This window comes from Misgurnus anguillicaudatus, chromosome 21 (assembly GCF_027580225.2).
Source record: "Misgurnus anguillicaudatus chromosome 21, ASM2758022v2, whole genome shotgun sequence".
NCBI classification, from domain to species: domain Eukaryota; kingdom Metazoa; phylum Chordata; class Actinopteri; order Cypriniformes; family Cobitidae; genus Misgurnus; species Misgurnus anguillicaudatus.
Window position 1 is genome coordinate 45,101,243 of NC_073357.2, and position 14,590 is coordinate 45,115,832.

General features: G+C 35.4%; 1 protein-coding gene across 2 annotated transcripts; it reads left to right on the forward strand.

The window, feature by feature from the left end:
• The first annotated feature begins 401 nt into the window (after positions 1-401).
• Positions 402-12,601, forward strand: cpt1aa (carnitine palmitoyltransferase 1Aa (liver)). Of its 2 annotated transcripts, XM_055208898.2 has the most exons (19): positions 402-694; positions 1,157-1,318; positions 1,572-1,714; positions 2,022-2,193; positions 2,593-2,697; positions 3,139-3,276; positions 3,741-3,818; positions 4,081-4,188; positions 5,174-5,258; positions 6,950-7,145; positions 7,234-7,422; positions 7,573-7,678; positions 8,118-8,234; positions 8,342-8,506; positions 8,636-8,767; positions 8,858-9,010; positions 10,505-10,618; positions 10,772-10,864; positions 10,974-12,601. In XM_055208898.2, exons 2-19 carry the CDS (start codon positions 1,178-1,180, stop codon positions 11,058-11,060), a joined length of 2,322 nt encoding a protein of 773 aa, XP_055064873.2. In that variant the 5' UTR covers positions 402-694; positions 1,157-1,177; the 3' UTR covers positions 11,061-12,601. The 2 variants fall into 2 exon arrangements, with proteins under 2 accessions (XP_055064873.2, XP_073715325.1); XM_073859224.1 differs by lacking the exons at positions 402-694; positions 1,157-1,318; positions 1,572-1,714; positions 2,022-2,193; positions 2,593-2,697 and adding an exon at positions 2,883-2,910.
• The last annotated feature ends 1,989 nt before the right edge of the window (positions 12,602-14,590 follow it).

Genomic DNA, 14,590 nt, shown 5'->3' on the forward strand with positions numbered 1-14,590 from the left:
TTGTCGTCTCAAAGTCAAGGCAATGGTCAACGGGTGTCAACGTAACATGCTAAACTTTTTTCCAGATGTTGTGCTTGGCGACTTAATTTATGTATTAAAGTATGTTCAGAGTTGATCACATTAGAAACATCTGTTCATTATTCATATTTTTAAATATAATAATTAAATACGTATTAATACATGAAATAATAAAAAGTACATTATTTTTTAGCCTTGTGGTTAAGACATTTCAAAGGCAATGGGAATATCCACTCAAAATTCGTTTCCGTATTGGTCATGCATGAAGCACGTGATGTCTTATGTGGCTTTCGATTGGTTGTTTCCTTTTGCTTTGTGTTTTCCGGTATTTATTATATAATACGAATATCTTTGTTTGTGCGATGAATATATAAATAATGTAGTCTGTACTATTTAAAACTGAAAAAGGTGTCACACAACAGTTATATCAATGAATACACTTTGCGTGCAACTGAAAGATTATATGCCATGTCATAACATTTTACACGAGGTGGAGAGTGGGCGGGCTATCATGGTTTAGTCTTCGTGTTGTTAAAGTAAACGGAACTCGAAAAAAATCTGGGATAAAACGTCGTCTTGCAACTGAATCCGTTGTAATATTTAACTGAATGAATGTCCGATTGTAATATATGTAGCTTATAGGTCTTTCCTGGAGAAGTGATCTACAGATAAGACGGTAAGTCAAGCATATGGCAGTTTGGACATAAATAAATAAAACCATCACGATGTGCATAATAACAGCGCATCGGGTTAGCCATAGCCACATGTATTAAGTAAATAGACACCTGTAGTGCATCCAGAAGGTATTGCTTTTTAACTGTATATTGTTTGCAGTTAAAGTTCAAATTAATATTAGCATGTAATATATATCGAGAGAGGAAGGCAGCTACATCATCAGATCTGTAGCCCCTGTTATGCGCATTTGTAATAACTAGTCTAGTTAAGGTCTGTAAAAAGAAACTGGTGTGGCGTGTATTTGAACTTGAGATTGGTCAGCTTCACTGTTGCTGCTCTGGAAGCTTTTTGGTAGGTTAAGCAAAAATAATTTTAGCTCGTGAAAGTTTTATGCAAATGAGAGGATTTTAATATAATGGGTGTCAGTCATGTATTCTGTACTGAAGATTATTACTCTTCACAGACTTATTAGTGCTGACTCAGGATGGCAGAAGCTCATCAGGCGGTGGCCTTTCAGTTCACTGTGACTCCTGATGGCATTGACCTTCAGCTCAGTCACGAAGCTCTTCGGCAGGTCTATTTGTCCGGTCTTCATTCCTGGAAGAAGAGATTTGTCCAGTTTAAGGTGCAATGATTGTGTCATTTTTTGCCTAAAGTATAGGGGTGCACAAGTAACATTTTTAGTCAACACTGAGCAACTACAGCATTAAGTGTGTTATATTGGCCTTTTAATGCTATAGCTGATATGCAGATCATTATAAATGAATAAAAAAATCAGCAAATAAATATTGGCAGCCGATAAATCTGGCATCTGTGCTTTTAAGTCATTATGTTTATCATGCATGATTTGGTAACTTCTTATTTATTAATTGTCACAGAATGGGGTTTTAAATGGGGTGTACCCAGGAAGTGCACCAGGCTTCATGCTGGTGATGGCAGGATACATGGGAAGAGCACATTATTTGAAAGTGGACCCTTCCTTAGGCTTGCTTGTCAAACTCGGAAAATATCTTCCAGTCAGGTATGTCTATACCATATCATATTTTTTTCAAGATATTTTAAAAATGTTTGTTTCACATATAGCGTGTTATGTTTATATTAGAGGTAATATATTTAGTTATATATTAGAGGTTAATTGAAGAGCTCAGATGCAAAAACTGTTTGACATGTTTTCTTGTAAATTTCTATCATTAGACTCTTAATGGGTTATTACAAAGAAAACATTATTTCTGAATTTCTGAATCGAAAGTATTTGATGAACAAAGTCTTATTTTTGATGGAGGTAGTGTTTCATTTGAATTGACGACTCTATGCTTTTCTTTCTCCAGTAGGTACATGTCTCATCAAAATCAGATGTTAGTTGGAGGTGTCATAGTGGGCACTGGTCTGTGGATTGGCATCATATTTACCATGAGGAGTGTCCTGAAGTGCCTGTTGTCCTGGCATGGCTGGATGAATGGGCCACGGGGAAAATTGACCTGGAAAATTCAGCTTTGGCTGGTGTGTATTTTATTAAGAATAATTAGAGGATATTTAACTGTATACTATAATCACTCCATCAAAGATGTTTGACCCACACTTTGCCAACTAGGGTTGGGTATTATTTATCCGTTCCGATTCTGCTTATTGAATAAAGTCAATGTTTAACAACAAACCAAATGATAATTTAGCCTACTTTTTGTGAATACAAAAATCTTTTAAAAAAATTATCACAGGTTAGGTCTTCACATATGACATGAATAAAGGACCGTAAAGATCTTAAAATATTTGCAGGATTTGATAAGAGCTGAAATTGATTTTTAATTGCCAGCCCTATTGCCATCTACTTATTTTTCCTGTCTGTTTAAACATGTGTCATTGTTTGTTGTTTATAACCAATAAATCTCTCTGGACTTTCAGATACTAATGAAGATTTTTTCGGGCATGCAAACACCAATGCTATACAGCTTCCAGACTTCACTTCCTCATTTACCTCTGCCCTCTGTGAAGGACACGATGAGGAGAGTGAGTCATTTTTTAATCATTAGTTATTCAGTAACAAGATTTAAAATGTTTTTGTTAACGTATACTGTATGTGTAAGTATCAGATTAGTAAGCCAGCAGCAATAGCTAGATTTTTATTTAGACTTTTCAATGTGCCTTTTGGTCACTTGTTTTCAGAGTTAACTCAGGTGAGTATCTACTGACGTCAGAGGTTGGTGGCATAGCGTGAATAAAGTGAGTTAACTTACTAAAACATGCATGGCACGCTGTTTTAAAACGGTTCTGGAAAAACCAAACTAGCTTAGTTTTGATTTAAAATCAATAAAGCCACAGTTACTGGAGCTCATAACCAACATTGTGCTTGGATTTGAATTAACACTGATTTCTTTAATAACAGTAGGAATTTGAATTTATGTGTGAATTTTAGCTTTGCTGTCTTGTTTTCTTAAATGTGACCTGTAGTATCTTGAGTCAGTCCGGGCACTCCTGAATGATGAGGAATACCAAAGAATGGAGAGTCTTGCGCTCGACTTTCAAAAGAACCTTGGACCAAAACTTCAGTGGTACCTTAAACTGAAGTATTGGTGGGCCACCAATTATGTCAGTGTAGCAAAATTTGTAACATACTATCATAAATGATCTCTCAATAAAGAGCTGATCTGCTACTGTTCTTGCATATGTTGGGTGTACGGATGCATAACGATTAATCATGATTAATCTATATCAGAATAAAAGTTTGTATTTACATCATATATGTGTGTGAACTGTGTATAATAACTTTGTATAGATAAATGCACACACATGTATGTATATTATGAAATGTTTACATGTGTATATACATTTGTATATTTATGTGCAATATATATTGTATATAAATACTTAATATATAAATATATATATATATATATTTCTATGCATGTGTGCATATTTATATATACATAGTTATTATACACAGTTCACACACACATTTATGTTGTAAACAAAAACTTATTCTGCTATAGATTAATCGCGATTAATCGTTATGCATCCCTAGTTTGGTGTCACACTTTTTCTTTGTGTTTCAGGTCAGTGATTGGTGGGAAGAATATATCTATTTGAGAGGTCGTGGGCCAATCATGGTTAACAGCAACTATTATGCAATGGTACTGTAAATAATCTTGTGTTATACGGCATATGCAACCTGTAGTACTTTTTGTAGTGCGTAGATATATTAAAGTCAAACGAGAGAGACTGTTAGCCAAACAGTGTAGGTCTCTTTTGTATAAATGTATAATATGATATGTTGTTATTGTTACCTTATTTAGTTTTGTTTCAAGTTGCTTTGGCTTTTCTGTGCTATTAGCAATACATTTTAAAACTTTCAGGTGTAAATAGGCCCTAAATCTTTTTTTTTTCTCTGAACAGGACTTTCTGTATGTCTTTCCCACACATCTGCAAGCAGCGAGAGCTGGTAACGCCATTCATGCCATCATGCTTTACAGGAGGAAACTGGACCGGGCACAGATTAAGCCGGTTAGACAAACTACTATATTTTTACCGCATCTTCACATCACAACAAATCTGCTGCAGATGTACTCATTACTTATATCATGATTGACCTGTCTAAAAATTAATTGGCCAGTTTTGGTGACAGAGCAGATAGCTGCTGAACTTGATAACCATTTAGAGTCCTAATAATATAAAAAGAAATAGAGATAGCACAATTTTTTGTGACCGTAGTTGTGGCAATAAATGCTGCAATCTTTTGTTTTTTTAATGCCTGTTGAGTGCCCTAACTGACCTGACCTGTCATTATGGATCTCAGTTTTTTATTTGATGATATAAATGTTTCTGTTTCATGCCTCCTGATGATATGTTCATAATGATGCAGCTTTTTGTGCTAGCGAACAGCGTTCCGCTCTGTTCTGCACAGTGGGAGCGGTTATTTAATACATGCCGCATCCCAGGTCAGGAGAGGGGTAAGAATAGACTGTCTGTACACAATAGATCAACTTCTTCCTCTGGCCACGTGTCATCAGTTGATTTCCATTCGCTAAATAATAGGCACAGTTTTTCATTACATTTTCATTATTTTCATGGACAGGATTTTTCAGTCCTGTCCCTGCAGACCCACAGTCCAGCAGAGTTTAGCTACAACCGAGGTTTGGTTAGCTGTTTGATTAGGAATGGTGCTTTTCCTTGTGGGAAAGTGACTCTGCAGGAGCAAGGTTGAAATCCCTGCATTAGCTAAGCTAAGACTTTGTAATGACAAGCTGGTGACGCTGGGCAGTGCTGCTTAAATCTCCTCTCTGTTCATTTCACTGCCTTTAATTTTGTGTTTTTCTTTTGCTAATTCTTCTGACCAGGATCCTCATTGCTCTAGTTGTTTCCTAATGATGTAGTTCTCTCAGGTCCACACAGGAGTGATTTGTGGCACCTCTTATCCCGTAGGGTTTGTTAAACCCCAAACCGTACCTCCCTCCATCTTTTATTTGACTTCTTCCTCTCTCCTTCACAGCTTATGCTTCAAAACACCATCCCCATGTGCTCGTCCCAATATGAGCGTATGTTCAACACAAGTCGCATCCCAGGCATAGAAACAGGTACTGAGCACTGACACTGTATTTGCCCCGAATTCAATTGTTCCCTGTACACAGGGAATGAACTGCAATGCTTTCCATTATCGTTAAGATGGAAAAGATAACAAGCTTATGAAAAACAGCCTTACAATTAGGGCTGTCACGGTTATGAAATTTGGCAGTTATGACAATGAATTGCCTGTTTTAGGACTAAATAATTTCCACACATTGTTGTGATTTGAATTAAATCCTTTGCAAGGTTTACTTGCCAGTAAATATTAATTAAATTAATATATCATTCAAAAACTGAAAATTCTTCATAAGACATAAACACAATAAAGTGTCTAAAAATGCAATTGAAATAAACAGACTATTCCAGAACAGAGCACCATCTGATATGGTGTAGTTTATACAGGTGCTACAGCTCCCCCTTGTGTTTTTTAAAGAGCTGTGCAATCATTGCGGTGATCTGAAATAATTGTGATGAGGTCAAACAATCGCGAGAAGGTGATTATTTAATCATTGTGACAGCCCTACTTACAATTGCTTATGGAAATGTTCTTCAAATTTCTCGATTAGTTTATTTGGTAATATATTGTTAGATTAGATAACGGTATGAGATTTCCACGGTATGATAATCGTCTCAGAAACTATCACAGTTTCACGATTATTATATATATATATATATATATATATATATATATATATATATATATATATATATATATATATATATATATATATATATATATATATATATATATATTAAAAAATACACTTTTGAAAAAAGTAAACTTTGATTCTTAACCATTTTTGATTCTTTTCATTTTATTCTTTTAAATAAAATTATAAAATACTCATTTAAATCTCTCAGAGCTGCTCTGGATATATTAATTTGTTCACATCATCATATAGTGAGTGAAATGTATAGTTTTTATTATATGGCCTAAGTGTAATCAGCTTAAGTTTAATCAACCCAAAGTATTCCCATACTGTAGATTTTAACTTTTTTCTGGTAGGGGATAGAGGATAGAAATTGTAGTCTCTTACATTTTCTCTGCTGTACATTAGCGAGTGAAGTTTAGCTGTCACGCCGAATGAAGTTGCATGTGCGTAGTAGCGCAGGTGAGATCTGCTTTATTTTTTTCCAAAACCGTGTATAAGCAAATGTTTACGGTATGATAATCGTAAAAGTTTATATCAAGGTATACCGCCATAATGGTATACCGTTACAACCCTACAGGTGATATAGGTATACTACTTTTAGATCGACTAACACAAACACCTTTAGGTGCCCTTTTATTTTGAGTTGTTGCATGCCACAAAACACTGCCTCAGAAATCCAGAAACTGAGTGCTCTTTCAAAGCTCTGTGTCACATCCGAGATTTCATTGAATGCATGTATCAAGCATATGTCTGTGTCTCATTAGAGATTTCTTTTATTGCATGTATCAAGCATGTATAGTTCATATTTGTTCATTCATATATTAGCTTTCAGCCACCTTCAATGTAACAATCCTCATGTTACTCCCAACCCCCTTCACCCAAATATTTATTTATATTTTTGATTATTTTGGTCTTATTAGGACATACAGTACATTTACACTATAATCATTTGACTATTTAAAATGTTGGCTAACTACTTACCAACTATAAATTATTAAAGTAAACACTTTATGGGGCATACAGTGAGTGTTTTCTTTCTCTTATTTCAGACTCTGTTCAACACGTGTCTGACAGCCGACATATTGCGGTGTTTCACCGGGGCCGTTACTTTAAAGTGTGGCTTTTCTATGATGGACGGCTGCTTTTGCCGCGGGAGATAGAGCAGCAGATGGAGAGAATCCTGATGGACACGTCAGAGCCGCAGCCTGGAGAAGAAAACCTCGCTGCCCTTACTGCAGGAAACAGGTATTCAAAAGACACACCCACCAGGACCATCATGCTACTTAAATTTACTATTTTAGATTCGTATTCAGCCAGTTAAATTGTCTTTCAGAGTGCCTTGGGCGTGTGCCCGTAATGCATACTTTAGACACGGCAGGAACAAACAGTCTTTGGATGCTGTGGAGAAGGCTGCTTTCTTTGTTACTCTGGATGATACAGAGCAGCACTATGATCTAAACGATCCTGTGAAGTCCCTGGACCGCTACGCCAAATCCCTCCTCCACGGGAAATGTTATGACAGGTGAGGAAGAAATCACAGCAGTGAGTAAGGAGAGACATTCCTGCATGCACCTTTTGAGAAAGTTTAAATATCAGTGCTTTACTTCACAAAATGTATTGACTTGAAGTTACTTCACATGTTTTACTTTGAATTAATGCTTATTTTCCGTAGGTGGTTTGATAAGTCCTTCAACCTGATCATTTTCAAGAATGGAACAATGGGCATTAATGCAGAACATAGCTGGGCTGATGCTCCCATCATTGGCCACCTCTGGGAGGTATCTACACACAAACACGCACACATCTATTTACAGTACACAGAAATATTAAGTTAGTCTTTCACTGGTAATTCCTGTTTATCATTATAGGTGTAGTTTGGGGGGCAGGGGGGCACTGCCCCCCAAGACCAGAGTCACTTATGATTTTGTTGAGCCATTTATGAATAGAAATATGATAATTCATATTTTATTTGTATAATCTTAATATTTAAATGGATAGACTGAGCAACTTGAAGCTAAAATAGTTTTAATTCATTTACACCATATTTAAAAACATGGAAGCCGCACTCTCTCGCTAATTTCAAAGCATGCAGTACCCTTGTTTGCCAGTAGGTGCCCCCAACCACAAACTTGAAACTCTGCCTATGTTTATCATTCTGGTTTACCATAATAATTACATCTGCATGTAATGTCAACCTTGTTTACATTTTTCATAAAGCATGTGCTCTCGATGGACCCTGTTAAGCTGGGCTACGCAGCAGATGGTCACTGTAAAGGAGAACCTCACCCTCATCTCCCAGGACCTCAAAGGCTCCAGTGGAGTATCCCACCTGAGGTCAGTGTTTGTATAATACACTCAGCAGAAATTGTGTGGATCAAATAAACTTTTTATCTGGTAAAGAGTATATGACATTGTCTTTTGGGTTTGTATTGTAATGTCAGTGCCAGACGATGATCACCAACTCTCTGTCTGTGGCTGAGGCTTTGGCTGATGATGTGGACTCTCACATCATCCCCTTCAGTGACTTTGGAAAAGGCTTGATCAAGAAGTGTAGGACCAGTCCAGATGCCTTTATTCAGCTTGCACTACAACTGGCCCATTTTAAAGTGAGCTCTATGGAGACATAAAATATAAAAAAAAAAAATTATCAGCAAGATGCACAATTTTCTTTTTCAAAAGATACCTTGGATTCCTTCTTTGAAAAATGATATTAATGTTTTTATTGTACTGACTAGGACAAAGGGAAGTTTTGCTTGACTTATGAGGCATCAATGACACGTTTATTCAAAGAAGGACGAACAGAAACGGTGCGCTCCTGCACCATGGAGTCGTGTGCCTTTGTTCGTGCCATGGTCAACAACGACACGGTAGCGTACAGAATATACAGTAGTGCTTTAAACTCTTTGAAGGGATTCACTGAGAAACAAATTGTAATTGTTTTGCTCACCTTTTTGTAGAGAGAACAGAAACTCGGTTTACTGAAGCTGGCTGCTGAGAAACACCAGCAAATGTACAGACTGGCAATGACTGGCAAAGGCATTGACCGCCATCTCTTCTGCCTCTACGTAGTGTCTAAATATCTTGGGCAGGACTCTCCTTTTCTCCAGGAGGTGCGTTTTTTTTATTTATTTAAGCTGTTTAGTTTAAAGACATACATTCTGAAGAAAATTCCAAGCTTAGTGTCCTGGTGACATGATGAATAAATGATAAAAAGGTTTTTTTTATTTGAAGCTTTGTTTTGCGTAAATGTAACAGGGTCAATAATACAGTTGGGTAATTCTCACGAAATCCAGATTAAGAAGATGTCCAGCATCAGAATTTTTAAAAAGCCCTTGAAGCAAATTTTTATTTTGCACATATAAGATTAAGGTCTGAACTTACTATAACCTTTATTTGAGAGGATTTTAAAAATATATTTCCTATAGAATTTTTTTAATTTTTTAGATGATCATTATTAAAAATTATCATTACCGCAACCTGATATTACATTAAATATATGCATTTACAAACTCATGTTTCAGTAATGAGAACTAAAAGGTTGTCTAGGTACTATGACAAACAACATTTTTACTTTTATCTGAAGAGCAAAAATAAGAACTGCTTACCTGGTAGCCATCTTGAGTGTCACAGTCAATTATGTCCCTTCCAACTATTTGTTTTTGAAAATGTTAGTTCATTGAGGGCTTAAACCAGGGGTCTTCAACTACTCTGTGTGTGTGGTGTTGTTTTTGTTACTTTTACTTTTGTTAAATTAAAAAGCATGCATTTTCAAAACAAATGCACACTTCTTGTATCCAGTGTTTTGCCTTAATTACTGAAAAATTAATTTAAATATAATGAATAAATAATAATAAAAACTCAAGCGGCTTATCAGCGTGATTGGGGTGTAATATGTCGGATTGGGGTGTAATAAGTGAAAAATCACTTCCTGAAAAAGTATTTTCCCTGGGGTCTCGCGCGCCCCCCCGGTGTCGCTTCGAGCCCCCCCTGGGGGTCCCGCCCCACTATTTGAGAAGCACTGGCTTAAACAATGATTGAAAATTGTTGCGGAGGATTAGAACATTGGTCTTGGACACATTTATATTCCTTATTATTGTCTCTACATTTACCAATGATCACCACATACCACATGTTTCTTTACGGTAAATGTCTATAGTATAACATGCACTGAAGCTTTTTTTTAGATTTTTTTAATTATAAATATTTCCATGTCAAAGAACACGAGTCCAGTCATGGACACGTTGCGGTAATGAAAATTTTACTCTTAAATGTTGAAAAAACACTAAAACTGGTTTGTATGTCATTTGAAATCATGTGCAAAATTGTACATGAAGAGTTGTTTGTAACTGTATGCTTCTTTTTTTGATAGCATTTACTTTTTTTATTAAAATGTTTCATGACACCTCACAAGTCTAATTTCACGAGAATCACCCAGTTGTGGTGGCATAAAAACTATATCTTATCTCTTACAAAGCTAGTGGGAACCAATAACACGAAACATTATCTAAAAATTAATGACAGTGTCTGCCACTGCAATCTTAGGATGATGTTACTGTTATTATTAAGTACAAATTATTTAAATGCAAATGTCTTGCTCCATGCAGGTGCTATCAGAGCCTTGGAAACTCTCCACCAGTCAAACTCCTCTACAGCAGCTGGAGCTGTTTGACCTGGTGAGACACCCTGAGTATGTTACAAGCGGAGGGGGGTTCGGACCGGTGAGTCTTTTGTTTATGTAAACCAACTGTAACAATAATTCCTTGTATGAAAATGCTATAATATTTGATAGTATTTAATATAAGGATCTTCTAAAGAGTTATATAATCTTACAGTTTATCCGATAAAACGTTTTCATGCTTCTATTATGGCAGGTTGCTGATGATGGTTATGGTGTGGCATATGTGATTGTCGGAGAAAACCTCATCAATTTCCACATCTCTTCCAAGCGTTCCAGTCCAGAGACGGTAAGAACATAATTGAAATTCAATTATAGAATATACAGGCTGCTTATTGCACTTTATTACTGTTGTTTCAGTCATTTAGCTTTTCTCTTAATCGTTTTTCCTCTTTCAGGACTCTCATCGGTTTGGAAACAATATCAGACAAGCAATGCTTGATATGCTGGATCTCTTTCAGCTCGACACTAACAACCCAAAGTAATTTGATTGGTGGAAAAATATACACATTTTAAAATTTTACCTTAACTATAGGTCTGCATTATTACTGTTGAGAGAAACTTGAATTTTTTTTTTTTTGGACGAACCTTTTTCTTTTGTTGTCTTGTTTGTTTGCATGTTTGTGAGAGATGCTGCATATAAAAGAGAGAAATAGGGAGCAAGTGTGAGTTTCTTCAAGGAATCTCATTCTGTGATGTTATGTGTTGGTGCCTTAACATGTGTCTTCACTCAACAGTTCAATGCAGGTGATGTGAAATGTGTAATTTATTAAAAGCATTTCATTATCAGGACCTTATTTACCAAGACATGTTTCTGGCACACAGTATATTTAACTTATCTATCTTAACTAAATCCACAATTTTCAAAAGATGAAATATTCTCTTGACTGTTAAAAGAAGCATAATAATAATTAGCTTGGCCTGGCTTTTGTTGGCGCTTTGATCTGTTATCTTAACTGAAGTGTTCAGTTGTAAATTGAAGGAAAGCATAGCTCTGCATTTGTCTTTTTTGTTTTGAGTTATTATATTTCCCATTGCTCCATATTAAGAAATGAGGGGAAGGATAGAATTACACCTTTTTGACCAACCAAATATTCCCATATCAACTTGCTGTTATTTATTTTATTGAACGTGCTGATGCTCATATAATGCATCCTCACATAAGTGTACATTTATTTCATTTATTCTTGCCTTCATTCTGTTCTTAAGTTCCTTTTTTTAGGTTTTACATTATTTTTTAGAAAATGTAGTAATACATTATTATTTTTTAACATAATATAGCAAGTTGGCACCCTGATGTTACAATGGCTTCTTCAGCGATGCATGTGAAGCATTTAATGTTACAGCTAAATCCCATGAATGAATAAATTCAACATTTCCTCTGCTTCCTCAAACTCGACATACTCAGCATCTAGCCGGGTGGACCGATTTCCCACCTGCTTCATGAACTGGCTGACCATCAATGAGCAGATGTTTTTCAGCTTCACATACGTATCTTGTTTCCATGAGAAAACCTATGGTTAAATACCAGAACTGTTTTTATAAATGCAGCTGAAGGAGCTTGGTTAGGTTATGTCAGCAATAAGCCAGCTTTTGAAAAAGTAATGCAGATCCAGAATAACAGATCCAATCTGCCTTAAATTTCAATGCTGTTAAAGTTTTCCCCACACAAACCAGTGATTGGTGTCCTACTTGCCAAAATATTATTTACTTTAAGTGTTACAAACTGCTTGGAAGAAACTGACTGTACGCAACTCTTCCTTTGCAAAGTTCTTCTTTAAATTGTTTCACATTATATTCCTGGGATAGTAGTAGATTTCTGTTCAATGTTTGATGTTAAAAAATGAGAAAAATACAATGTAGATATTTAGATTATCTTCTTTCATTGAAAAATACTTTTTTTGGTTAACATTATTGGCCACACATGACCTGTTGTTTAACACATCTGTTCATGCAATCTCAATTATTATTCTCATTTTTTTTTCAGAACAGATAAAAATAAAGAACAATAATAACCATATCATAACTATTGTTGTAGAATACTTAATTGTCTATTATAATTAATATATTATATATTATATAATAGCTATTGTAATGTAATAATAGCCTAATGTAATGTAGGAATATATAATATAATGCACTCCAAAAAAAAAAATGCTGTTTTTTTTAACAGAGCGTTGAGTCTTAAAGGGATGATTACCTATGAAGGGTTGTTTCAGCCCAAAATGCTGGTTTGTTTTAACCCATTGTTGGATCAAATACAAACATTTTCTGGGATTATTTTAACCCAACGCGTAGGTTTTGGTGGGTTATGTTGTTTAAAAATAACATTACAGCATTTGTTTAGTGTATAATATAATATAATACAACAACACTACATAAGATATCATAACAGTGACGATCTGTGACCTTAGAAGGATGTTTCTCCTTAAAATTGATTAAAAAAAAGTTTAAGAACTTAAAGGTTTTCTCTTGACCTCTAATTAATCCAGTAAATGTCTAAAAGCATCCTTAAGTAAAGATCAAGAATTATGGGTGTATATAAAAAGGAAGGTATTCATTACAAAGTGAAAAAATGGCTGTCATTCTACTAAGTACTATAAATAAAAGCTGACTGCCTTCTGGCCAGATGTGTGGATATATGCCGTGGGAACATGAAACAAGAGCACACGCCAGCTTCCCTTTGCCCTTGACTCTTCAATCTCATAGTGCTTCTGAGGACAACAGTTTATGCATCTACAATGTCTGAAAGTCCACACCAGACGGCAAAATATATGATAATACTCCACAAGGAAATCCACTTTTTTATTGATTTTTAGATATCAGATTTAATCTTGTAATGTTCTACAAATCTATTTCCTCTAAAAGTATTTTCAAAGTAAATTCATATTTTTTATTTATTTTACCATTGCCATAGTGTAACCAGATTACACTAATAGTAAAGTTTTACCCTGGCTGTATCAATTTTTGCCACTAGAGTGTGCCACGTGCCATGACACAAGGAAATACCAAAATGTGTTTATTAACTATATCAAACACTATAAAGAATGTGATTTGCAGACTGGAGCCTTATCTAGTACATTATCACAGGTGAGGCTTTATTATGTTGGGCCAGTCTATTTGCAAATATATAATCTTATGGTACATAAGGGCATAATTGACAGTAATAAAATAATACATTGTTTAAGTAATTAAGTATATATAGTCTTTAAGTCAAACTATTTCCCATGAAATATTTTACCAGTAAAATGATTGCATTAGGCTACATATGCTTTTTCAGGCAGACAATGGATGTGTTTTTGCTACAGATCCATCATGTCCAGTTTGAGGCATGTTAGGACATGTTCACTGCTCACCCATTTCCACTTTATAACGTTAGCATTTTATTTACCTTTATGGTGTTTGAAAATACTCATGTGCCATTTTAAAAGCTCATAAAAACATTCATATCAATAAATACTTCACAACTTTTCCTAGGTTTTTGAGAACTGATTGTAAATTTCAATATGCTTCATCCAGTTGTATACACCTGCCAGCTGTTTCGTCTGTTTTAATGCATTTTTCCCTAATAGGCTGTGTGTTTGTTACATTCAATGTCACATTCACAACTTGATTCAGTTGTGTAAACTGGCAGCAAATGCAACACAATGCAACATGTGGGTCTGTAAAATATAAATCCTGCAGAAAACATTGCATCTGTGTTGAATAATAAGTCATGAATAGCATACGAGTTTAAGGAAAAGATAACACCTTAAGTCTCTCTCTCGCGCGCGCACACACACACTGGGTAAACAACAGTTGAGAGTGAAATTTAAGCACGCTACGTCTGTCTGCATTCACTGGAATGCAACCCCCTTTGTTATGGTGAGAAGCAAGAATGTTCCCTCAATTAAAATTCCTGGGGCTGACCTGTTGCCAAAAGGTATTTTAAAACAGGGCTATTTGACTAAGAATGCGCATCGTCATTTGGTGAACAGGTACTCAAGCCGAGTGTGCGTTCAAAGAATAACCAGTA

Bases quoted from the DNA above. Each gene is read 5' to 3' on its own strand.
- cpt1aa (XM_055208898.2), top strand. From the start codon at position 1,178: ATGGCAGAAGCTCATCAGGCGGTGGCCTTTCAGTTCACTGTGACTCCT. The intron at 2,194-2,592 runs GTGTGTATTTTA...CTGGACTTTCAG, and splicing joins GGAAAATTCAGCTTTGGCTG to ATACTAATGAAGATTTTTTC. The intron at 3,277-3,740 runs GTCAGTGTAGCA...TTTGTGTTTCAG, and splicing joins ATTGGTGGGCCACCAATTAT to GTCAGTGATTGGTGGGAAGA.